The following is a 26498-nucleotide window of genomic DNA, read 5'->3' as shown; positions in this document are numbered from 1 at the left end:
TGGAAAAATCAATTTGACAATTATGCGCTTTTAAAAAGTCTAAGCCTAGAATTCCATCGAAACAGGACTTAAAGTCGAGAACATAAAATTTATGGAGCTTATCTAGTAATTTTAAATGAATACTTTTGGTCGCCCTGATATTTTTCCCTTCGATACCGGAAACATTCATATTTTCGTCGCGAAACGCTTTTAACTTTTGGATTTTATTAGGTTTAACGGTTGTAATAGAAACTCCGGAGTTCATCAGAAATTTTAAATTAATGTTTTTTACTTTGCAAAAATAACAGTTCACATTCAGTCAGGGTTAAATTTCTAATTCGCTCATATCGTTGACAAGGTGAGATGGATCTAGGTTCTGACTTCTCGAGGCCGCTACACAAAAATTTTCGTCAAGTATTTCGCACTCCAAAATTTGATCAGCGGATTCATGTTTCGGTTGGTTATTGATAACAGACTGATCTGTACAGGTTTTAATTGCACTTGAAGTGTTTCTTCAGTTTTTATTGAGGCTCGTTTAGCGTAGCAAGATTTCACACTATGCCTGAGTTTATTACAAAAAGAACATTTTTTTAATAATAAGCTTAATTGGAGGTTTATTTGAAGAGATTTGAGGATGTTGCGGAATGGGGTTTGATGACAAAGTTTGTGAATTAGCATTAGTAAAACGAGGAGTGCTTTGTTTAAGCATGAATTGTTGATTTTCAAAATAATTTATTAAATTTATTAATTCTGCAATAGATGCGGGTTTCTGTAAGCGAATGGTTGTGCAAAGAGAATCTTTTAGACCATTCGTAAGGGTTAAAAGGGCGGATTTTTCATGATATTCGCGTAAAATATTCTGAGCAGATGCATTGTATCCAGTATCATATTTAATAATTTTTTTGGATTAGCAAAAAGGTGGTTTTCGACACGCTGAACAAATTGTAATGGCTTCTCGTCTATAAGTTGTTTCAAATGGGTCATTTTATAGGCTAAACAATGAATATCATGCGACTCGCCAAATTTCCTTATCAATTCATTTTTCATGGTTTGCCAATCATTTAGTTCCAATGACGCTACGTGGTCCAAAGCGGGACCTTCTAATTTTGCTTTTATAATAAATTGGAAAATATTCAGTTCTTGAGGATCAAAACGGTTGTAAGCGAAATCACTAACATCTATGAAATTATGCAATTGTGTTTTCGTGCCATCAAATTTTTGTATTCATTTAAATGCTTTATCATATGAAAAATAATTATTGGCAGAAGGTTGGCCTTGAGTAGGGCTTTGCGTCATTTTGACAAAATAAAACTGGGTGATCGCTAACTCTTAACTTAACGCGAACTAATAGATAGAAAAGAAAGAAAACAAATTTAGGTAGCAGTTTATATGGTGTAATCAACGACTTACCTTAGACTATTAGTAGTGGGGCGGGTCCACAGGTGATTCTAATAATCAGGGCAGTTGATCGTGAGGGCCAGGTTTGGGAATTTAGGTTTCTGGCGTTCTTCCAGATGAGTTTCCTCAGCGAGAATCAAAGGGTTTCGAAGTAACAACTAATGGTGGTCTTTGTTTTTTCGTCAAGTCGCCTCCAAAAGGTTTCACAATACCGAGATTAATGCGAAAATGCAAAAGATTAACGATGTCATCTTCTCGGAATCTTACCAACTGCGCCAGTTATAAATAATAAGGCAACGAATACCTAAAATCGTATATTGATTTTGAAAAACAAAATTTATTAAAACTGTTTATCTTAGAACGGACCAGTTGGTTCTGACACATCGGAATCAAGATCCGAGCTCGCAGGCTCGCCATAATAAACATAAAACCAAACAAACAAACAAAGGTTCAGACACTTGGAGAACGATGCCCGTTGTGTCTAACCAAATTACGTTACCCCACTGATTGTCACACATCACACAGGTTTTCGAAAATTAGAAGCAATCGAAGATGTGGTTCAAGAAGAATATGATGTGGAGGATGACATGCCATTGAAATCTTTAGTAGAGTTCTGGAAGAACGTAAAAGACATCGAGCCATCAATACAAGGAAATGACTTCATTCGGTTAGACGAAACACTATCAACTGAGGAGCTACAACTAAACTACGACAAAGAAAAAAACGACGTGAAGGTTAGTGAAGAAATCCTAGTTTTGGAAGACAGTGACAATGAAGAAAAAAAAGAAGACGATTCAGGAACTAGTTCAGAAATGATAGGGAATTATATTGAAGCTATACAAGTTGTAGAAAGCTTAAAGAAATTTTCTAAAGAGGATTTCATTGCTTTCGAATATTTAAAAAATCTTGAAACGCATTATGAAAAATATTATCTAGAAGCTAAGCGTAAAAAAACTAAGCAACTAAAAATTTCAGATTTTTTAAAATAGGTTTATAATAATAATATTTATTTTGAAATCTTATACATATTACAAGTTTTTAACATAAGTTTTGTTTATTTTTGTATTTATCCATTTTCTTTTGTCAACTTTCCCATGAACGGACAAAAATATCGAAACTGTCGGTGTCCGCTTGTGAGAGCTTTCACTAAAATATTTTATTAAAAACATAAGAATAATTCGTAATTTTACGGGGACAAAAGTATTGACACTCTTGATATTTTCTCCCAAACATTTCTAACTCTTTGACTGAATTAAAAAAAAAAACAATTGCAAAATGTTGTTTATATACATATCAATAATTAACAAATGCAAGACATTCGTTTGAATATCAGTCTGCATTGTAGATTGTTGTTAATAACAAAATGGGTCGTAAAGGTAAGGAAACCGCAGAGTCCGAACGAAAAATAATTCTTAATTTACATCGAGATAGAAAATCGTATTTCGAAATAGCAAATGTAATGGAAAAAAAGCCGTTTTACAGTCCGTAGTATTATCAAACGATTTAAAAACTGCAGTGATTTTAAAAATATGCCACGATCTGGTCGGCCACCAAAGCTGTCAGCCAAAGAAGAGAGACAAATTATTAAATAGATTAAGATAAATCCTCATATTTCAGCTTCGGAAATTACGTCTATGTTAAAAAAAAACACCATGAAGGTAAAGATGTTTCCGCGAAAACTGTTCGAAGAGTGTTGCATAGGGCTGATTACAGAGCTAGAGTTGCTAAAAGAAAATCATACATCAGCAAAATCAATCAGAAGAAGCGGTTGCATTTTGCAAATCAATATGTAAACCAATCAAATGAGTTCTGGGAAAACGTTATTTTTTCGGACGAAAGCAAATACAACATTTTTCATTCAGATGGAAAGTCTTTAGTGTGGAGAAAACAAAATACTGAGCTTGATGCAAAAAAATTGAGGCAAATCGTTAAACATGGGGGAGGCAGTGTGTTGGTTTGGGGTTGTAAGGCTGCAGGAGGTGTTGGAAATTTCATGTTTATCGACGAAGTAATAGATAAAATGGTTTATTTAAACGTTTTAAAGAACAACTTAAGACAGAGTGCTGAAAAACTGAATATGATCAATGATTACTACTTTCAACAGGATAACGATCCAAAGCACACGGCTTATATCGTTAAACGATGGATATGGAGTTAACAGGGTTCCCCATCAATTAGCAACACCTCCTCAGTCACCAGACATGTGAATCCGATCGAGAATTTATGGAACGATTTAGAAAAACGCATCAGAAAGTACCATTTTTCGAATAAGAACCAACTTAAAGATATTCTTCTTCGAGAATGGAATTCTATAAGTGAAGAATATAGTCGAAAATTAGTCTATTCTATGCAAAGACGGTTTCAGGAGGTTATAAAATGGAAAGGTCTACCGACGAAATATTAATTCTATTTTAGTACCATTCTTTTATTTCGTTGTGCCAATACTTTTGTCCACTTAAAATTACGAATTATTCTTATGTTTTTAATAAAATATTTTCCACATTAGCGTTTTAAATTTTAGTTTATATCAGAAATGAACTTAAAGGTTGAAAGTATAATATAGTATTATCCATATGATACGTATCCTTTTTATTTATAAGATATAAGGCTCTATTTTAAAAAATGTATGCTGTGCCAATACTTTGTCCACCACTGTAGGTTCTCGGAGCGGACGGTCTCTCGAATGGTGCACCACAGCAGTGTGGAGAGACCGTCCGCTTCGAGAACCTGCACCGACAAGTGACACTGTCACGCAAATCTCACTTGACGGGTGACAATAGCGGTCGAACAAGAGGAGGGGTCGTTAGCCTTTAAAAGGGAAACGACCCCCAAAATCTCTCTTTCTTCACCCTGAGCTCTCTCGAGGTAAAGTATAACCGGCATCACCCTTAGTATTGGTCGTACCAAGCTGTGATAATTAGTGCAAACCTTAGTCCTGTGTAAATAAAGTAGTGGTTCAGTAGGAAAAGCGCGCATTCAATCTACCGGATCAGTTTCTCTGTCGGGTTGAGTACTGATTCCTCGAGCGTGTTCACCAGGAACTATAAACTATAAACGTAAGACGAGCCCGTTCACTCCAGGTGCACGCTGCACCGTTACCGACACCTTGATCGGTACACACACTCACACATAACCCCGACACCGCTTTCTGTTATCAACAACGTGATTTTGTTGGGTTATAATCAACACGAGGAATAGTACGTATACTTAAATTGTAAAAAGGTGAAAAAAACTGTTTTTTTTCCCCTTAATTTCAGATAAAGTGGATACACTAAGAGTGGCTGGCTTGAAATTCAATAATTTTGTCTCCACAAAATGCGTATAAAGATCAATGTAGAAATAGGCGGCGAGCAAATTTACGCCGACCTTACGATTACCGATATATTAATAATAATAAACCCAGACGACAGAGACATACCCGTAATAAGTTTACGGAAAACCGACCTCGATGAGGTAATTGAGGTCGGAAATAGAGGCCTAAGGTTAAATCTACGTCTTGGAAGATGTCCTATAACGTTATTTTTCTGGGAGTCAAAAGAAAGGAACGTGGCTCTGAAAGAGATAGATGGGCTCCAGAGGTATGTAACATTCTAACCCGATTTTAATCTTTAATATACAGTACAACTCGCTTAACACGAATACCCGAGCGACAGGCATATTTGCTCACTGTATCGCTCACTCATTGTATTTCCAATGTACATGCATGTATGTGTATGTATGTAGACATTCGTATTGAATAGAGAGCACATGTTGAACAATATTTTCTTGGTTTATGCAATAAAACGATAGATAGATCGCATTTAACCTCTGAAAAAATATTAACGAAAAAAATTTGCCAAGTTTTTGCTCAAAACTTTTAACATGCACCAATCGACAGGTCACAATTACAATATTCCTTTGTGTGACAACTTCGAGTATCGATTGAAAAACCAAACTGAAAATTAAATACAATTCTAGGGTCTGCTGAATTCTTAAAAAACAATATAAGTTCAAAGGTGTCGGTTAATTTCTTTTGGTTGCCAAACTTGTTCGTTATATGTATATCTGAATATTTATATATTTATTTTTTTATATTAGGATTTGCAAATGTGCTCCTTTTAAACGGTACCTCACCTCGTTATAAACATACACAAATATATATGTGTTTATATGGAACTTTTGAGGGGACTTCATAGCCGTGATCTCGTATTAAGCGAGTCCTATCGTAGTTACGTCTACTTTACAAGCACCTATGGAAATAGTTTAAATGAAAATTGAAGGTCTGTCGCTGACGTTTAGCTGTGGTTTTGTTTGCTAAATGTAGCGGTTAGATATTCTTATTAATTCTTTTGAATGCAATCTGTGTTTTGCAGTTTATATTGTGTTGTGTAATGAACAATTATATTTTTTACAGAATTCAATTCACATCGCACAGGGATTGGCACTCGGACTCTGACTCTGACTCTGACTCTGACTCTGACTCGAACTGAAACTAGGATTAGTGAAGTTGAGAATCTGCCACGTGAAGAGTTGCAATTGTAGTGTGCCGAAGTGGAAATTATACTCGATCAAAAATGCAACACCATCATTAGTCAGTTAGGATAAGATACAGAGTTTTTCGTGTAAGCGTAAGAGAAGAACGACGAGTCGAATGTCGAATGTTCTTATTGAATTTTGTTGGACTCTAATTCTAGTAGTGACTCTCTTTAGAAGGGTCTCAGACTACTTATACTAGAGAGAACCGTGAACGTACCGTTGATGACACGAAATTTATCAAGGAATACATTATTAAGGGTAGTTTAGAGTTGGACAGAATTTCGACCTTTGGTAATCATGTTGAAACATTACCATCAAGTTCCCATAAGTAATTGCTTTTAAATATTGTAATTAGTAATTATGTAAATTTAATCGTAATTAAAGTTTTTACCTGTGTAAAATTACAATTTTAAAAATTTAGTTTTTTGAAAGTAAATTTTTTGGCCGAAATCGAATTTTATATTACTTAAAAAATATGATAGAATTCTTAAAATGTTGATTTTTTTAACGAAAGTGCCTTAAAAACGGAGCAAAATCTTGTATATATAAATATATGTATAGTACAAATAAATTAGGAATAGGGAATATCGAGTAGTAGTAGAGTTATTGTTTAAGTTGTTTAAGCTAATTAACATTACATCGTTGTGATATAAATGAATTGGGAGTAGAAAGTACTGAGTATGGTTATAGTGTATTATCGTTAAAGTCATTGATCAGTATTATCTAGAAAGGGCAGAGGGTCTGTTTTAGTCTGTATTAGTTCGTCTTAAGTTAAATGTGAGAAAATGGAGTAAGTTCTTTGAACGCGCGAAGAACGACGGAATGTGGTTTCTCAGACCGTTTGAAGGAAAACTGATGCACTCAAGGTGGCTACGACAAGTTGCATCGGGAGAATTCAACGTGTTCAATTCCCGGACTTGGGACAGTACGTTGTAAAGACTCGCATTTGTTTCATTCTTGATAAAAACCCGAACCACATACAGTAGACTCTCGATTATCCGTGCTGATGTGGGCTGTACCCATGCTCGGATGATCCGACTTACTTTTCCTTCAATAAACTATCGAAATAACGTGTGTAGGAGTACATATTTTATTTATTAATAAACTACATAAAATAAATATTATTGTTATTTAATGCTTTTTATTTTTTATTAAGTACATCAAAATCATTTTTAAGGGCAACACATCTGAAGGCGTAAACTCCGCTTGCTGCTCTACATATTACAGTGCTCTTTTTAAAGCAGCAAACCCTCCTTGACTAGAGATGCGCTGAACAACTGATGGCATATCTTCATCTTCACTTTCAGATTGGTCTGCCAAAGTTTGTTCTACCCGGGATTGTTCAGAGGCAGCAATTTCCTCTATTGATAGTTCATACTCGTGATCATCAGAAGCAATCCACTGTTGAACATCTTCTGCAATTTCTTCACATCCTTTTAACTTCTTCGTTAAGTCAAACAAGCTGAGTTCTTCCTCGTAATCTGTGTCGCTTTGAGTATTCTTCATTTTTTCACTAAGCTCATTTAGAGGTAAGTCATCTTCCGAGTTCTCTTCTAAGATCAGAAGATTGTTCCAGGACAGTTTTGTATTGTGGTAGATCGAAATATTCATAAAAATTAAATAATATAAAAATATACAATGGCTTGATATTTTTTACATTTCGCAGTATTCCTACTTACTGCTTCCGTTAAAAAATAAAACCAAACGGATTATTGATCATCAGCTTTCTTTTTGTGAGATTGATATTTTGACTCGGATGGTTCGCGTACACTTTCGGCCATGTCTAAAAATAAAAACAAATTCAATCTTCAATCATAATGTATAATCGTAATTATTTATGAATAATGATACCGATTTATTTTATAACTATTTAAATAATTAAAACTACCTGCATAACAATCGTAATTTTCGTATGTAAAACACATTACGAGAACCGACAACAACGACTTCTTCTGCACGGCTCAATACACTAGTTATATTTCGGAATTAAGCAACTTTACACCTTTATAAGATTATTTATTAAATTTGGGGTTACAAAACCGAAAGATCTACTAGCTACAATCAAAGCTTAAAAGGAAAAGACGATCTACAGAGATGCGTTTCTGGTTTTTTAAATTAATATGTAGTCTAAACAAAATGCGTTGAAGTTTACCTTTACCTTAGAGTAGGGAATTGTACGGGAATAACATTTTAAATGGGCCCGCGCATCTGATTTATTGAACAATATAATTCACTCACACAAAACTTAAACATTATTTGAAAAATTTGTTTTTGTTTCATCTGGATACCTTTAAAAACAAAAAAGTTACAGCTGATTAAAATGTTATCAAAGATATTGAAACGCCCTGTACATGTCGAATAAACCCTCCAAGTACGGAATCAAAATATTTGCTCTGGTTGACGCTAAATCTTACTATTTTAAATCTTGAAGTTTATGTAGGAACAACCACAAACCAAATGATGTGGTAATTAGACCGATTGAATCGATATCCGAATCTGGCAGGAACATATCCTTTGACAACTGATTTACCAGTTATGAACTGATAACAACATTACTCAAGGATCATAATCTGACATCTGTAGGTACTGTCCGGAAAAATAAAAGCCAGTTACCTTCAAGTTTTGTAGAAAGCAAAAATCGTCCAGAGTTCTTGTCGAAATTTGGTTTCTAAAAGGATATCACTTTGGTATCTTACGTACCTAAGAAATCGAAAATTGGTTTACTTATGTCATCACTTCATCACACCTCAGATATTGATAATGAAACCGGCGATTCATTAAAACCTGAAATAGTAACTTTCTACAATCGCACGAAGGGCGGAGTGAATATGGTCGATCAAATGTCAACCTACTACAACGTTTCACGTAATAGTAAGAGGTAGCCACTTACGATTTTCTATATTGTTTCTACTAAATTGTGCTGGAATCAATTCGGAAGTTATTCATAAATGCAACACAAAGGAAAAAGGATATTTTTTCTAAAAAATCTAGCTTATCAGCTTATAGCTAAACATGAAGAAGTTCGCTTCCAAAATCAATGACTCCCAAGAGGCCTTCAGATGAAAAAACGAAGCTCTGATGTTGAAGATACCGATGTGCCTGACAAAAGGCAGCGATTTTCAAAAAGGTGTCACTTATGTCCGCGAAATGTTGACAAAAATACGTTTTATAAAGGTGCTTCTAAACGAGCAATATTTTTATTACAATATGTGGCTGCAATATTGGCAACTATAGACTATCCATCATGACAACATTTAAATGGAGCATGTGGTTTGGCAAGACATATTTCGGATATATTGTCTGTAACAGTATGGTCAAACATTTTGTTTCGTAGATGAGCTACAAAATCGGGCAAGAATGGCTGACGAAATCATTCACATCACATCGGCTTATATTGTTTTAAATGAAAAATTAAAGATAAAAAGAGAAGATTGTAGATTCGGCCTTACTTTAATAGGCGTGAAACTTTAGACAACATAAGTCTAGAAATAAGTCTTGATAATAGCTTATTTAAAAATGTTTCAAGAATGTCAAAGAGTGACTGAATTTTTTTTTAAACATAATTGGACTAATAGTAAAAAGAAATGATACAAATATGAGAAAAGCGATACCTGTTACCACAATATTGGCGATAATTCTACGGTTTTTAACGATTGAAGGTTCATATAAAAGTTTGATGTATCTGTCCAGAGTGTCTAATGCTTCGATTTCTGTTATTGTTCCAAAAGTTTGTGCAACCTTAATAGAAGGATTAAAAGAATATATCAAGGTAAGTCAAAATTGATTTATTAAGTATGATAAGTTAAGTAAAAATTATTCATCACTTTGGTGGACAGCAACCGATACAATTTTGTCGTATGAAGAATTTGTAGTAAACACTATCGAATTTGAAGAGGTATCTTGTTGGTACTGAGGATCAATAATATGCTGCAAAGTATTTATTTTGCGGTGACTGGGTTTGATTTGCAGTGGTACACTCTTGAGAATGAGGAACATAAATGTTCTGCCAATTGTTTTGCAGTGCTGAATTTGAATAGGATATGTCTGAATATTGGCTTTGTAAAGTGTTAGCTTCACTTCTGCTATCGCTACTAGAACTTTGTAACGGTGTACATGTAGTCGAACCTTGATTTCTGTACATTCCCACGTCACGATCAAACAGAATTTGCATTATTTTAAATTCTGCTTGCGTGCGGGTATAAGCATCATAGTTGCTTAACTTGTTTGCTATATGCTCTCCAAAACCAACATACTCACTTCTCCTTTTTTCACCAGCATCACGTATAATCTTTTTAGCCGTTTCTAAAATTGAATCTGCAGTCGTGGACCTCTTAAAAACACGTGGTTTTTGATCGGGTTGTGAAGAAAGTAAATAGTCATTTGTTTCTAAATCCACGTCTTTTTGGGTAGCACTGATGTCAGTATCTAGGATTTCAGTCGTCTGAAAATCCCAGAAATAATTATAATATTAGGTGTACAACTTTGCTTCCGCCGTTTTTTTTCCGAATTTCGCGATTTTATTGTAAAAAACTAATTATACCTTTAGGATCCAAAGTATTGTCCATCGCTGGCCACTACTTTCTCCCATCTTTCGGGCAGCATACGAATCCCGTGTTGAAAAAATTGGACATCTTTTGAAGCGATCCACGATTCTATCCAATTTCTTACTTCTTCATAAGACCGGAAGTGTTGGTCAGCTAGCCCATGTGCCATGGATCGATACAAGTGATAATCAGAAGGAGCTAGGTCAGGAGAATATGGCGGGTGGGGTAGGACTTCCCATTTCAATGTTTCCAAGTATTTCTTGACCACTTGCGCAACATGGGGTCGAGCATTATCGTGCTGCAAAATCACTTTATCATGTCTCTCGTTGTATTGCAGCCGTTTCTTTTTCAATGCTCGGCTCAAACGCATTAATTGGGTTCGATAAAGAGCACCTGTGATTGTTTCAGTTGGTTGTAACAGCTCATAATATATTACGCCGAGTTGATCCCACCAAATACAGAGCATGATTTTGGAACCATGAATAGACGGTTTGGCCGTCGACGTGGAAGCATGGCCGGGATATCCCCAAGTCTTTTTGCGTTTGGGATTATCGTAATGAACCCATTTCTCGTCCCCAGTCACAATACGATGCAGAAATCCCTTCCGTCTTTGCCTTGCAAGCAACTGTTCACAAGCGAACAGACGCCTGTCAATATCTCTTGGTTTCAACTCGTACGGCACCCAATATCCTTGTTTCTGAATCATTCCCATGTCTTTGAGGCGTTTTGAGGTTGTTTGTTGAGTCACTCCCAATGATTGTGCCAATTCTTGTTGACTTTGACACGAGTCTTCGTCAAGTAATGCTTCCAAGTTCGCATCTTGGAAAACCTTCTTTCTTCCACCGCTATGTTGGTCTTCGACGTGAAAATCACCGTTCTTGAAGCGCTGAAACCACTCACGACATGTCCTTTCACTAATAGTGGCTTCCCCATAAGTATCTGAGAGCATTCGATGAGCCTCAGCAGCAGATTTCTTCATATTGAAGCAGAAAAGTAAAACCTCCCGCAAATGACGAGAATTTGGCTCGTACACTGACATTTTCAATCGCGAATAACTTTATGATGAAGACACAAATAGACTAATATTTTTATGAGGTTATGTTAACAGGTGCCCAAGGCTCCTGCATGCCCACATGGGGTTATTTATTTCGATCATTACTTACCGCTACATACATCTATTCAAAAACGGCGGAAGCAAAGTTGTACACCTAATACTATACAGGGTGGTCCACTTTTTTATAGCAGGACTTTAACAATCAATAGGAAAACTTATTTTGAGAAGAAAATTTCATATCAACATAGACCCATAAACGCTTCGTTTTAAAGATACTGGGCGTTGAAAACTTAAAAAAAAAAAAATTATTTTTTATAATACTCCAACCTTTGGAGATGTTTAAACCAAATTTGATGTACAGCACCACATTGTATGCTCCCATATTTTGTAATAATATCACGGCCCACGAGCAACCAGTGGCGGAGTTGTGGGGTTTTACTACCATAAAATTCAATAAATCATTCAAGAAATAGATGAAAATTCCTTTTCTGATAGTGACTCTGATGATGTTTCAGAAATTCCACGTTTAGTAACAAGTACTGATGCAGTGTCAACTTTTAACACTTGTATTGCTTGGGCAAAACAAAATAATGTTCCTGAACATCGAATGATTTTTCTGCAGGAACTGTTGGTTCAAGCGCAAGATGTCGCATTTAAAAATAAAAAATAGACTCAAATAACAAATTTTTTTACCAGCACGTCAAATAAAAAATAATTCTTAATTACTTTTCGTTGACACTCATTTAGGTATATGCCAGTACGTAAATACATACAAGACATATTTGATAATTTTTAAGAAAATTATTTTGAGTTCTATGTCATATAATGTATAAACGTAACATATGTACATAAGTGCTAATGTTAGGATTAATGTATATCTTGTTAAGATCAGATTAATACATGTCTAGAAAATATGCATTTCCATTCTGTGTTCGTTAATCCGAACCATTCGATAGTTCGAATCAGACCTGGCAATGTGGTGTTCAGATTAAAGAAGTTGCACTGTATTTGCATAGGTGCTTGTAAAGTAGACGGAACTACGGTAGAACTCGCTTAATACGAGATCGCGGTTATGAAGTCCCCTCAATAGTTCCATATAAACACATATATTTGTGTATGTTTATAACGAGGTGAGGTACCGTTTAAAAGGAGCACATTTGCAAATCCTAATATGAAAAAATAAATATATAAATATTCAGATATACATATAACAAACAAGTTTGGCAACCAAAAGAAATTAACCGACACTTTTGAACTTATATAGGTTTTTAAGAATTCAGCAGATATTGAAATTATATTTAATTTTCAGTTTCGTTTTTCAATCGATACTCGAAATAGTCACACAAAGGAATATTGTAATTGTGATCTGTCGATTGGGGCATGTTAAAAGTTTTGAGCAAAAACTTAGCACAATTTTTTCGTTAATATTTTTTTAGAAGTTAATGCGATCTATCTATCGTTTTATTGCATAAACCAAGAAAATATTGTTCAAAATGTGCTTTCTATTCAATACACATACAAGGTGTTTTAAAAAAGGGTTCAGGAATGAAGAATATGATTCCTTGGCCCATTCTAAGACAATTCAATTTCCTATTAATATGGTTCCGCAAACATACAGTTTTCGAGATACAGGATGTCAAAAAACCATGATTAAAAACAATTTTAACTTTTTTCCTTACTTAAAGAGGATGTTCTACATGTCCACCTGCCATTTGTACGCAGAATTCACATCTTCGCTGAAAAGCTCTTATTCTTTGGAACAATCCGGATGATGTCTAATTGTTTGACTCATTTTCTAATTGGTGCTGTAGTTCATCCATATTATTAATTGGCCTCGAATATACCAGTTGTTTTATATATCCCCAAATGCAAAAGTCAAGTGGGTTTAGATCAGGAAATTTAGGTTGCCATGATACAGGATCTCCCTGTTTTATCCGTTTGTTATGTTTCAGTTAAAAAACGTCTTACGGCAATAGCAAAGTGCGGTGAGGCCCCATCGTGTAAAAAGCATTGATTAGCTCTATCAATTAAGGAAACATTTTCAAGTAATAAGGGTAAAGTGTTAATTAAAAAGTGCAAATAATTTTCTCCATTTAAAGGATTTGGTAGAAACACCAATCAAACGATCTCTGAAGATGCCTAGCCAGACATTCACAGAATACTGGTATTCATGTTTTGCTTCCACAACAGCATAAAGGTTTTCATCTGCTTAAATATGGTTGTTGTGAAAGATTATTGTATTGTTTGTAAGAATTGTTTTTGGTCGTGTTTTTTTGACAAATTTTTTTTTTTTAAACCCTGTATCTCGAAAACGGTGCGTTTGCGGACCCATGTTAATAGGAACTTTTTTCTTAGAATGAGCCAAGGAACCACACCCTTCATTCCTGAATCCCCTTTTTAAACACCCTGTATATGTCTACATACATATACACTTAAGGGTGTTTCAATCTGAAGTGTTTTGACAGGAAAAACCTATTTCCTGACTAAATAGAAGAAAACTAATTTAGGTGTAACGAGCTCGATTTTTGAGAAATGTTTAATGCCAAAAACCGTTTTCCGATATCATCACAACTCACTAAGATACAGAAGGTTTTTCGATTCTTGGCCATTTTGAAAATTGCCTATAACTTTCTTATTTATTAAAATATTGGTTTTGCGTAAAAATACGACTATAGCAGTTTTTTAAGAGGAATCCAATGGAGTGCTCAAATTTTTTCTGCTGTTCACCATTTTCCTACAAATTGCTACAACTTCATTTTTTCAAATATAAATCATAGGTGGCCCTGGCTTAACAAAATAGTCAATTTTAAACCCTTTTCAACGATATATATGTTTTAATATTTATTACCGAAAATGATGGAAATATAACGTATTCATTTTTTTTACATGATTCGGCCATGAAAATTGTTGTCAAAGGCGTTAAAACCTAAGAAAAAAGATCATTTTTATGCTTTCTAATGAGATGAAATACATTTTAAAACATACTTTCAACGTAGCTATTCAAACTGAGCTCCTCCGTTTTGAATACATTGCAAACATCTTTTTCCCACAGAATTACAAGTATTTAACAGTTCCACAGCAGTGATTCTTGCAAAGCATGTCGAATGGCTTCTTCTAATTCTGCTCTTGTTTGAATATTTCTTCCCTTGAAGATAAGATCTTTTAATCTCCCCCACAAGAAAAAATCCATAGGAGTGAGGTCACAGGACCTTGCCGGCTACGGTATGGGACGGTTTGTTCCGATCCACTTCTGCTGAAACTCTTCATTTAAAAACCTAGTTGTAATTCTAGCATTATGAAGAAGACATTCGTCTTGCTGGTAATACAAGTCTTCAACATGAGCGAGAGGTGAATTTTCAAGAAACGGAATAAGGCAAGTGTTCAAAATGTGTAAGTAACTTTCAGTCGTTAAATGTCCTTCGTACAAATGAGGTCGACAAATCTCCCTCTAATATACAGGGTTATCCACTAAACGCGCGTCGGACGATTACGGCCCTATTTACAGTTTTTTTTGGAAATTCTCTTCACAGTTATATGTACGACCTTATAAGGTACATTTTAAAAATATTTTCATTTATACAGGGTCTGTCAAAAAAAAGATACAACAAAAAATGTTGTTTTTTTAAATGGAAAACCCTAATTATTATTGCATTTCTCGATTCTGCGTTCAATTTTAGTACAAGTTTATTAACACGTTGACATTCTTAGAATTAATAATTTTCAAGATATGTACAATTGAATATTAAAAGTGGCAGTTACTGATGTTTACAAAATTACAGATTGTTAACAAACGGAAAGGTATTTGGGAACTGCTTTTTCTCACAATACAATAGAGGATCTGTATTTTAGTATGGTATCAAGCCTTACTTAACACTTTCAACTGAGTGTTCACAAAAATAAAGCTAACTTGAATATCAAAAAATGGTCAAAACTTAAAAATTTCAAATGGGACTCTACTATTATTTTGATGTATTATAAAACTACATCAAAAAAGAGTTCATTTTCACATTTAATTACCTATACTAAAGTTGCATAATTTTTGGGTAATTTTGTTTTACAAGTTTATGCATGGGCTGTACATCCCTAATTCTAATTTATAATGTGAATATGATGAACGTATCTATGGAAACAAGCCAATAGAGATAATATCAGTTAGCGGTAGAGCCATAATGTGTCTCAGAAAAGTAATTTCTTTACCTAAGAAATCCGATTTATCGAGTTTAATTTTAAGGTTTATTTCTCTAAATTTTTTTAATATTATTCTAATATAATCAAGATGTTCCTAAAGGGATTTTGAAAATATTACGACGTCGTCCATATATATAATACAAAGCAAAATTTATAAAGAAAATCACGGAGAACTTCATCCATGATTCGTTGAAAAGTGGCGGGCGCGTTCTTTAAGCCAAAAGGCATCCGCAAATATTCATAATGACCGTTTTCAACGGAAAAAGCTGTTTTTTCGATGGTAGAAGGGGTTCATGTCTATTTGGTGGAAACCTTGGGCCAGGTTAGGAGTTATGAAATAAGTACATTTTCCAAGGTTATCTAAGATATCCTCAATCCATGGTAAAAGGTATTTTTCTTCTATTGTGACTTAATTTAGCCTCGTATAATCGACTACCATGCGAAATTTCGGTTATAAAGAAGCGTCGAGCTTTTTGGAAAAATCCACCCAGGGGCGGAGTATGATAATAAAGAGGGTCGAATAATTTTATTATCGAGAAGTTTTTGTATTTGAAGCCGAATTTCCTGGTTCAGTTTAGGGGGGTGTCTCAATGATTTGCCATAGATTGTTCTATCTTCCGTTGTTTGAGTATGATATTTAGTTTGACTAGTGAAAGTCAGATATGAGTTATCACGATACATTATGTCCCTGAATTCATGACAGACAGGTATCATTTTTGACTTTTCTAACAAAGTTAAGTGGTCCGATCTTAGCTGAGATTCAACATTAAATTTCTGTGAATTTGGCGACGAGTTAAGTAGCCTAAATTGATCTTTAGGTATTACCCTTATTCTTTGATGAAAATTGATTTGCATACCCGGCAAGTGATTAGGAATTTTGCAAAGTCCATTGTCTACCTTGACTAGAGAGTCAGAGATGACATGGTCATTTATCGTAAATGAGGGTAAAATAGCAACGCCTTGTTCTTGATTTACGGGGATAATCAGATACCCGTGGTGGAAAGAAACGCGAGCCAATTAAAGAACAAGGTCCTAAGGGAGTCGCAGGATTTGATTTACACGGTAGTACCGAGGGAAATCAAGGAAATCCCGAAGCATCTCAAGGTACGCAAAGCCCCTGACCGCGATGGAATTTCTTACAGAGTTTTAAAAAATATGACGAGAAAACACGTCGCAACTTTTTGCGCTATTGCCAACGCTACACTCAGGTTACGACACTTTCTTGTTAGGTGGAAACAAGGAGTGGTCAAAATGCTCCACAAAAAGAGCAAGGACAAGAAATTTCCATAGAACTATTGGCTAATCACGCTTTTGTGTGGGGCTGGGAAAGTCGTGGAAAAAGTCATACTGCGAAGACTGACCGACAACTGTACGAAACTAAACATCGTGCCAGTCGAACAGTACGGTCTCAAGGGGCTGCATTTATCAGAAATGCAGCTCCTGAAGATCGTAGAAAATGCCATGAAAGGCAAGATTAATCGATTGACTTCCGGATCGGTTCTGCTGGACATTTAACGAGCATTTGACAGAATTTGGCATGATGAGCTGATCTACAAAATGAGGTGCTTAGATATATCGGCAGCTATCTGCCAATTTATCGACAGCTACCTCCAAGATCGCATGATCGTCGTCCAAGTAGGTGACGTCTCTTTTGCTCCCAGAACACTGGAAGCAGGCGTACCCCAAGGAGCTGTCTTATCACCACACCTGTATACAGTCTATACGAGTAATATTTCTAGAACGACTAAGACTGCATTAGCACTCTATGCTGATAATATTACTACGACTATACTATCTCCAAACACCGGAAGAAAATGGTCATACAAAGGAATCTGCAGTGAGCATTGAACGACTTGCAGGAATGGCTGGTTATTTGGTGGATCAGAGTCAAGCCAACAAAATGCTAGGCCGTATTATTAGGGAAACTGCGTGATGAGGTACCAGATTCTTTAGAGATCAATGGTATCGAGGTGCCGTGGCAGGATTCAGTCCAATATCTGGGAGTAATACTGGATAAAGAACTGGCCTGGGATTCCCACATAAGAGTGGCCGCTGCAAAGGCTAAGAGGGCAATGATCTCGCTATACTCCCTACTCATTAGAAAAAGCCACATGTCCATCGATGGGAAACTGTGGCCAATCCTCACATATGGATCAACAGCTTGGGAGCACGTCGCGGAATTTCATCTTAGACAGACAAAATCGGTTGAAAGTATTTACCTCCGAATGACGGTGAATGCTCCAAGATTCATTAGTAACGAAGTAATGCGTTATAATCTAAATTGGCAACCAGTGCGCAACTTCATGAGAATCAAAGCCGACAAAACCTTTAAAAAGACAGAGATACATCCAAACGAATTACTGAGGTCAGGTTCGGGTAAATTACACATCAGAACTCGAAATAACTCAGTAATGAAAGGGGTAGCGACACTAGCTGTAGAACTTACAGACAACACAAGTTGAGAAGTAAAGGCCCAAAAACCCCAAAGATAAGTCGAGCTGCAGCCATTAAATTGGCGAGCTGTGAGATATCTTAAAAAAAGGAGAATGAGTTCCAACGACGACTGCCACGGAGAGATCGAGGATTTATAGGAACTAGGACCAAAATCCTCAGAAGATACGGGGATTGTTAATAGGTAAAAATCTCACACACAGACTGGAGTACGGGCTCCAGTACGTCTTACCGAGATTTATTTTCCCCAGGGTCCCAACCTCTCCCCAAAAAAAAACATCCTCTTTTTTCATTCGGGATTCTCTTACCATTCTGGGCTCTTTCTCGAAGTAAAGTACCACTGTCATCACTCTCAGTATTGCATACACAAAGCTGTGATACTTAGTGTAGTATTAATCCTATGTAAATAAAATGGCTGAGTAGGACAAGTGCGTATTCAATATCTAGGATCAGGTTTCTTTGCCGGGTTTGACTACTGATCCCTCCAATCTCTTTATCCAGTAACGAGACTTCAGATTACCACGTTAACTCCAGCTACACGTTACACTGTATCAACATCTAATCGGTATACGCAAACACCTCGGAACTCAACCGCTACACTAACTGCCAACTGTAAATTTAATCAGTTGTCCCGTGGTCACAGGATAAGATCGCTAGGCGTTTTCGTTAGTTATCTACGCCAACGCGAATTTCCAAACAGAATTCGTAAAACGGGAACTTTTTGAATGTTTTATTACAACACTTAGAATAAACTTATATCTACCGTGTATAGAGCATTAATATTACCAGTTGTCGGAGTATATGTAGAGACAACAGAGCCTAAAAAAGGAAAGAGGAAATTGTTGGTGTGATCAACGATTTTATAAAGTTTTGGTCGAACAATCCGAAATAAATTGCCAGAAACTGTTACGGAAAATGTTTTACCGCCGTTGTTTGAATTCTCTACAGAACCGAGATGTTGCTTTGGTTCGTAGGGCACTGTCACTGTCGTTAATAGACGGATGACAATGCACCGCGCTGCTGGCTTCGCCACACAGTATTCCGAAGTCTTCCCGTTGTGGTGAATCACTCGAGAGACTGCCCGCTCCGAAAATCTACACCGGCAAGTGACATTGTCAGGAAAGTGTCAATTGCCGGGTGACAGTAACGGACGAACAGAAAGAGAAGTTAGCTTTTAAAGGGAAAAACAACCGCTAAAAAATTGCCCTTTCATCTCTGAGTTGTCTCGAGGTAAAGTACCACAACATAACCCTTAATATTAATGATATCAAGCTGTGATACTGTTCGGGTTAGGGGGTTCGTTCCTCGATTGGCGCGAGTACCACCCTCGTGAATATTTTACAGGATCTCGTGACTTGCGGACAATGAACTCGGGAGTACTTTACAATTCATTTATTGCACTATTGAACAATACACGAAGTAATGCACTTAACTAACTTAATAATTCACGCCCGGAGTGGATATTACAAGTCGGAAAGGGGTGCGCGAGGTAGCTGAGGATCTCACAGTCTCTTGGTCGTGATGTTGTTGCACTGAGAGATGATAGATGAGAGAGAGAGTTCTACATTTTTTGGGTCTTAAATAATAGAGCTAAGGGCCGGTACTCATAGGCGTACCCCTAACTTAGAAGCAATTGTCGGCTTCCCGGCTACTCATCGTGTTAACGCGCAACGTCCAGATGAATAGCCGACTGGGCCTTCGTTGGCCAGGCCGGCGGAGCGGCGTTTAAATTGGACGGACAGTATGGCTCCGACAAAGAACATTGCTAGGAATCCCAATCATAAAACAACCACCATCTGGGGATGATGGGTGCTAACGCTGAGAATTCCTTGAATGCACGTGACTTTTACTAAACTAACTTACAGAAAAAAAACCTAGTAGGATTCGGGAACTAAAACGAAATTACAAATACAGGGGCGTAGCATCGGATATCTTAATTAAGGAAATAGTCCGATGTAACTAGTTACAGTCTTAACATATTCCCCCCCTTGAAAGGCTATGCTCTGACTTTCAATGACCGCGGACACTTCACTTAATCCTGCAGGCGCGTGGGCGTCAGCGAGCCTATTGCACCGGCAGTAAGGACACTCTCGTGACGGCCCTTTTGACGACACCATTTTTAGTCTTCACAGTCACGACCCGCACAATGTCATCCTTCCCTGGGTGGAGGGCGGCGATTCGTCCTAAGGGCCAGCATTGGGGCGGTACGTGGTCCTCTTTCAATAGTACTAGGGAACCCACATGTGGGTTGGGGCCGCTAGCGCGTTGCCACTTGTTCCTCTGCTGAAGGTGATGAAGATACTCCTTTTGCCAGCGGGACCAAAAATGCTGCTTCATAAGTTGTACGTGCTGATAACGTTTCGTGAAGTTGATCTTATCACTGGTTAGATCACGCTCGGGTATAGCCGTGAGCTCTTGTCCAATCAGGAAGTGAGCCGGTGTGAAAGCATTGAGGTCATTAGGATCGGAGCTCATGGGAGCCAATGGTCTTGAATTCAAGATCGCCTCGATTTGCTTGGTAAGAGTATAGAACTCTTCATAATGAAGGTGGGTACCGTTTAAAACACGCTTTAAATGGTGCTTACATGACTTCACGGCTGCCTCATGAAGCCCGCCCCAATGAGGGGACCTGGCCGGCATTAATTGCCATCGTATATTTGAATGTAACGTGTAGGCCTTGAATTGACTGGAATTCATCAGGGTTTGTATCGAAATGAGCTCATTGTTACAGCCCACGAAGTTCGTAGCATTATCACTATAGATGTTCGAACAGAGACCGCGTCTTGAAACAAACCTCTTCAACATGCTTAAAAAACCGTCACTAGTTAAGTCCGTGATGACCTCGATATGGACTGCCTTGGTCGCGAGGCAAACAAAGATAGAAATATACCCCTTTATTAGTTTTCTGGACCGAGTTTTACCGTCCTTTAATTCGAAGGGTCCCGCGTAATCAACAGCCACGGATAAAAATGAACGCGACGGGGTGACATGGGATTTGGGTAGCTCGCCCATCTTCGGGTTAATCGCGGCATTGGGACTAACCCTGAAACACGTCACGCATTTTCCAACGTGTGTCTTTACGATTTGCTTGCCATTAATGGGCCAATATTTTTGCCTCACGTGGGACAACGTACCTTGAATACCAGCGTGGAACGTACGCTTGTGCTCGCGATCCACGACAAGCCTTGTAAAGGGGTGTTTAGCCGGTAAAACGATCGGATGCTTGCTATCATGCGGGCAGTTCGAATGAGCTAGTCTACCACCGAGCCTTACGACACCGTCCTGGTCAATAAACGGCGATAAAGAGTTTAATTTGCTCTTCCTTGAAACGTGATTTTTTCGTTTTAGATCTTGAATTTCGGAGGAAAAGGCTTGCGACTGCGCTAATTTTGCCATGAGCAGTTCACCCCGCTGAACCTCGCGAGAGCTTAAGTGACCCGTGTTTCTCTTGTCCTTGGGCAGTTTTAAGTTCTCGATGAATCTCAAACAATACGCGATCACACGTATTAATTTGTTCAAGCTTGAAAATTTTTCAAATATTTCGTAATTTTGAGCTCGACTGTTCAGGGATAATTTTGACACCCCCCTTGTTTCGGGAATTTTTGCGGTCGCACTCGTGAAATTCGAAATATCTGAATTTTCAGGCCATGTATCGGGGTGGATGAAAAAGTTAGGACCGTGTAGCCACAACTTGGAGTTGGCTAAGGACTTTATACTCGCACCGCGGGATATGATGTCTGCCGGGTTATTTTCCGATTGGATATAATTCCAATCTTCGACGCGCGATAGTAGTTGGATTTCCGCAACCCTATTAGCAATGAACGTTTTCCATGTTTTGGGCTCGTTCGCAATCCAACATAGTACAATCGTGGAGTCCGTCCATAAAACCGTCTTGGTTATATCGAGTTTTAGCGCTTCTAAGGATTTTTTCATCAGTCTTGCCAATAGCAACGCTCCCAGGAGTTCTAACCGCGGTAACGAAAGAGTCTTCAGAGGACTAACTCGAGACTTGGCACACAACAAGTGGCTTTCGATTATGTCATTTGCATCTACCGAGCGTAGGTATATACAGCATCCGTATGCTCTTTCGCTTGCGTCCGAGAATCCGTGGAGTTCTACGATTTTCGGTTCTCGTACGAGAACGTGACGCGGAACATGTATCAAACCTACTTGTGCTATTTCGTCTTTCAATTGTAGCCATTCCGAGTATAGTCTACTGGGAATGCTCTCATCCCAATCAATTTTTAATTGCCAAAGACCTTGAATTATCAGTTTTATTCGTACCGTTAAGAAGCCTAAGATACCCAATGGATCAAAAATCTTTGAGACCATGGAAAGAATGGTGCGTTTCGTGACCTTGCAGTGATCCTGCGAGATATTCTGCGAGTTATATTCGAAGGTGTCGAGACTTGGGACCCACGAAACGCCCAGCGTTTTGACACTTGAGCCATCGGTAATCAAATATTTGTTAGCCTCGTAATTAGTTTGAACGATATCCTCCACCGCCCTGCGATCGTTTGATTGTAGCTTTCTCAATTCGAACCCGTACTCGGACAGAGTTCGCAAGATATTGTCCCTCATGCCCTTGAGAGACTGGAGGTCCGATGCGCCCGTGAGCAAATCATCCACGTAGAAGTCCGAAGCTATCACATCACTCTCAGTAGGCCATTTCTCCGCGATGTTAGATGAAATTTCTAATAGACATCGCGTTGAAAGATACGAAGCCGAGGCTGTACCATATGTCACCGTATTGAGCTGGAAGTGCTTAACTTCTTCGTTCGGGGTGTCTCGCCAAACTATCCGCTGTAGGTTCCTCTCGTCCTTGTTAACCAGGATTTGTCGGTACATTTTGGCTAAGTCACCGATTAACACAAATGTATGTTTTCTGAATCGTAATAATATCGAAAACACATCGTTTTGTATGGTAGGTCCGACCTTCAAAACATCATTTAGTGACAAGTCTTTGGTTGTTTTACACGCGGCGTCGAATACTACTCGTAACTTGGTGGTAGTGCTGTCGGGTTTTTCAACGCAATGATGCGGGATGTAATAAATGGGAGTTTTGGTAGAGGGTAATTCGCGTGGTATCTCCGTCATATGACCGAGATCTTGATATTCGCGCATGAAAGCTCGGTATGCGGCTCCGAGTTCGGTATGTTTCGCCAGCCGCCTCTCAACGGAATACAGCCTGCTGAGCGCTGATTGCTCAGATTCGCCCAATTCCTTGAAGTTGTCCTTTAACGGAAGCTTTACTACGAATCTGCCATCCTTGTCCCGAGTTGTCGTTTGTACAAAATGGCTTTCACATTCCAATTCTTCCCTGGTCATTTTGGCCCGCGGATTCGGGTTGACTTCTTCTACTAACCAGAACCTTTCTAGCTTCTCATTCAAGGAATCTTGAGTGAGACAGCAGTTCGATAATGTGGCATTTGCCTTGCCTACCTTACCTTGACCACACGGGACTCGACCAGCTACTATCCAGCCAAGTAGGGTTTTTTGCAATGTCGGGAGATTCTTGCCTAATTTTATTTGTCCTATACAGAGGAGGTCAAAGAAGACTTCGCAGCCCAAGAGCATGTCGATTTCGGCGGGAACGTTGAAATTTGGATCCGCCAAGATCAATTCGCGGGGAATATTTAATTTGGATTTATCGAAATAATTTTGCGGTGAAAATTCCGTGATTGTTGGCAACACGAGAAAATTTAGCCTTGTTTTGAAGGCTGTATTTCTAGAAGCTAACGATATTTCGGCGGTGTGTGAAATTTTCGTTTTTATTTGATTTATTCCTATAACAGGAAGATCAATTTTCGAGAGGTTTAAATTTAGTTTTTTGACCATTGATGAACTGACGAAGTTCGATTGGCTTGCCGAGTCTAATAAAACTCTGCATGGGACTCGGGTTTTGTCTTTACGATAAACGTCCACAATCGCGGTCGATAAAAGGATGAAGCAATTCGTAGGATTTTGACAGGCATTTGTCATTGTTGCGTTTACCGAGGCTTGTTCATTATCATCCCTTGGAGTATTTGAACGATTATTAATCGAAGGAGGACCGCTACCGGTATCGTGGTTGGTGTTAGAAGTAGCATTTCGTGAATATTCTTGCGACTTGTGTAACAATGTTGCATGCTTCTGACGGCATATTTTGCAACCCGATGATCTACATTCAGAAGATTTGTGCCCATATCGCAGGCAATTTGTGCACAACTTCATTTTCCGCACTCCTTCGAAGCGATCTGATATCGATAGTGTTTTGAATTTGTCGCAAAAGTATATAAAATGCTCTTCTTTACAGAAAGGACACCTTGCACGATGGGGTTTGTCAGCGGCAACAAAAGACTTTGATTCATTCGATTTTTTCGAGTTTGAACAAACCTTCGTGTCCAATGTCTCCAACATCTGACACCGTCGGATTATAAATTCGTCGAAGTCGTCTATCTTCGGCGAATTCATGTCCTTGCAATAATTTTCCCATTCGCGCCTTGTATTGCTATCTAATTTGGACACAAGTATGTAGATTAAAAGGGTTTTCCACCCACTTACATCTTCACCTAAGGATTCGAGTGCCCGATAATTTTTGGAAAAACTATTCGAAAAATCCCTTAATAGCATGTGCGACTCTTTGGTTAACGTGGGCAACCCCATTATTTCCTTCAAATGCGAGTTCATGATGATTTTTTTGTTTTCATACCGTTTTTTGAGTAGCTCCCACGCGGTTGCATAATTTGCATCAGTGGGGGCTAGAGAAGCTATTATGCCCTTTGCTTCCCCCTTTAGGGAGGCTGCTAAATAGTAAAAACGTTGCGCATCAGACAATGTGACATTATTATGCACTATCGCGTTAAACATGTCCCGAAACATCTGCCAGTCAGCGTAGTTTCCATTAAATTCCGGCAGGGTTAACGACGGAAGCTTAACTGAGGCATTCGGTAGGGCGCCGGTGCTAATTTGACTGGCGCCGCTTTGGGAAACGACGCTTGACGACGCTCCTCCCGCGCTTCGATTTGCCGCGACGGCCGCGAATTGCTGTTGATCACGCATGTGCTTATTTAATATGTCATGCGCCGCGGCCAAGGCCTCATAATACCGGGTTTCAAATATATTGCGTTCCTTTGCAAGCTCATCTTCATCATAATTGTCGGGAAAATCATTAATTAGTAACATCTCATATTCAGCTTGAATCGAATTAAATTTTTCTAGGAATGATTTCGCGTTATCGTATCTTACTTGTAGAACATTAATAGACTTATCTAAATCCGTCTTATTCAGAAAATTTGAGAAACGCGTTAACTCGCCCTTGATTTGAGCCTTGCCATTTTTTAGTCTTTTAAAATCGAGTTCCGCGGTAATCTGTTCATCACCTGAGATTGACATCGTGATAACGTTACGAACCCTTTCTTAGTTTCAACGAGATAACGAGATGTTTGTTTCGATATTTGAGAAATCCAGTCTACAAATGCACTACGTGATTTTTCGTGACTTTTAATCCTTTGCCTACAAAGTTGTAACTTGTAATCGAATTACCGAGAAGTCATGGATAAACGTGCCCAAATGACTATTGTCTTTCGAGACGATACCGTGGCGATTTATGAACACAGTACCAGATAGGAATTAGGCAAATGATTCGGAGTAAAGGTTATAATTATGGAAAGGACTGACCTTTTGACGTGCGACTCCTTGTTGCTTACGCTGCAGCTTCCTGAATTCCGACGGCTTCCGTGAAGGTGCTGGAAAAATCCGGCTCGAAGGACCATATGTTCGGGTTAGGGGGTTCGTTCCTCGATTGGCGCGAGTACCACCCTCGTGAATATTTTACAGGATCTCGTGACTCGCGGACAATGAACTCGGGAGTACTTTACAATTCATTTATTGCACTATTGAACAATACACGAAGTAATGCACTTAACCAACTTAATAATTCACGCCCGGAGTGGATATTACAAGTCGGAAAGGGGTGCGCGAGGTAGCTGAGGATCTCACAGTCTCTTGGTCGTGATGTTGTTGCACTGAGAGATGATAGATGAGAGAGAGAGTTCTACATTTTTTGGGTCTTAAATAATAGAGCTAAGGGCCGGTACTCATAGGCGTACCCCTAACTTAGAAGCAATTGTCGGCTTCCCGGCTACTCATCGTGTTAACGCGCAACGTCCAGATGAATAGCCGACTGGGCCTTCGTTGGCCAGGCCGGCGGAGCGGCGTTTAAATTGGACGGACAGTATGGCTCCGACAAAGAACATTGCTAGGAATCCCAATCATAAAACAACCACCATCTGGGGATGATGGGTGCTAACGCTGAGAATTCCTTGAATGCACGTGACTATTACTAAACTAACTTACAGAAAAAAAACCTAGTAGGATTCGGGAACTAA

The 26498-nt window shown here is 38.2% G+C and overlaps 1 protein-coding gene and 1 long non-coding RNA gene across 2 annotated transcripts; one reads left to right on the top strand and one right to left on the bottom strand.

Moving 5' to 3' along the window:
- Positions 1-4428: 4428 nt before the first annotated feature.
- LOC136418637 (uncharacterized) lies at positions 4429-6977 on the top strand. Its single transcript, XR_010752938.1, has 3 exons — positions 4429-4574; positions 4635-4955; positions 5771-6977. It is a non-coding gene; the product is annotated as an uncharacterized lncRNA (long non-coding RNA).
- A 13216-nt stretch (positions 6978-20193) lies between these two features.
- Positions 20194-25503, bottom strand: LOC136418588 (uncharacterized). The gene has a single exon (XM_066404692.1). The coding sequence runs from the start codon at positions 25501-25503 to the stop codon at positions 20194-20196; it is 5310 nt and encodes a 1769-aa protein (XP_066260789.1).
- Between the last annotated feature and the right edge of the window lie 995 nt (positions 25504-26498).

Source organism: Euwallacea similis, chromosome 36 (genome assembly GCF_039881205.1).
Source record: "Euwallacea similis isolate ESF13 chromosome 36, ESF131.1, whole genome shotgun sequence".
Classification (NCBI taxonomy): Eukaryota; Metazoa; Arthropoda; class Insecta; order Coleoptera; family Curculionidae; genus Euwallacea; species Euwallacea similis.
The sequence above is the reverse complement of the archived record's forward strand: the minus strand, read 5'-3'. Positions and strand labels throughout refer to the sequence as shown.

Bases quoted from the DNA above. Each gene is read 5' to 3' on its own strand.
- LOC136418588 (XM_066404692.1), bottom strand. From the start codon at position 25,503: ATGTCAATCTCAGGTGATGAACAGATTACCGCGGAACTCGATTTTAAA.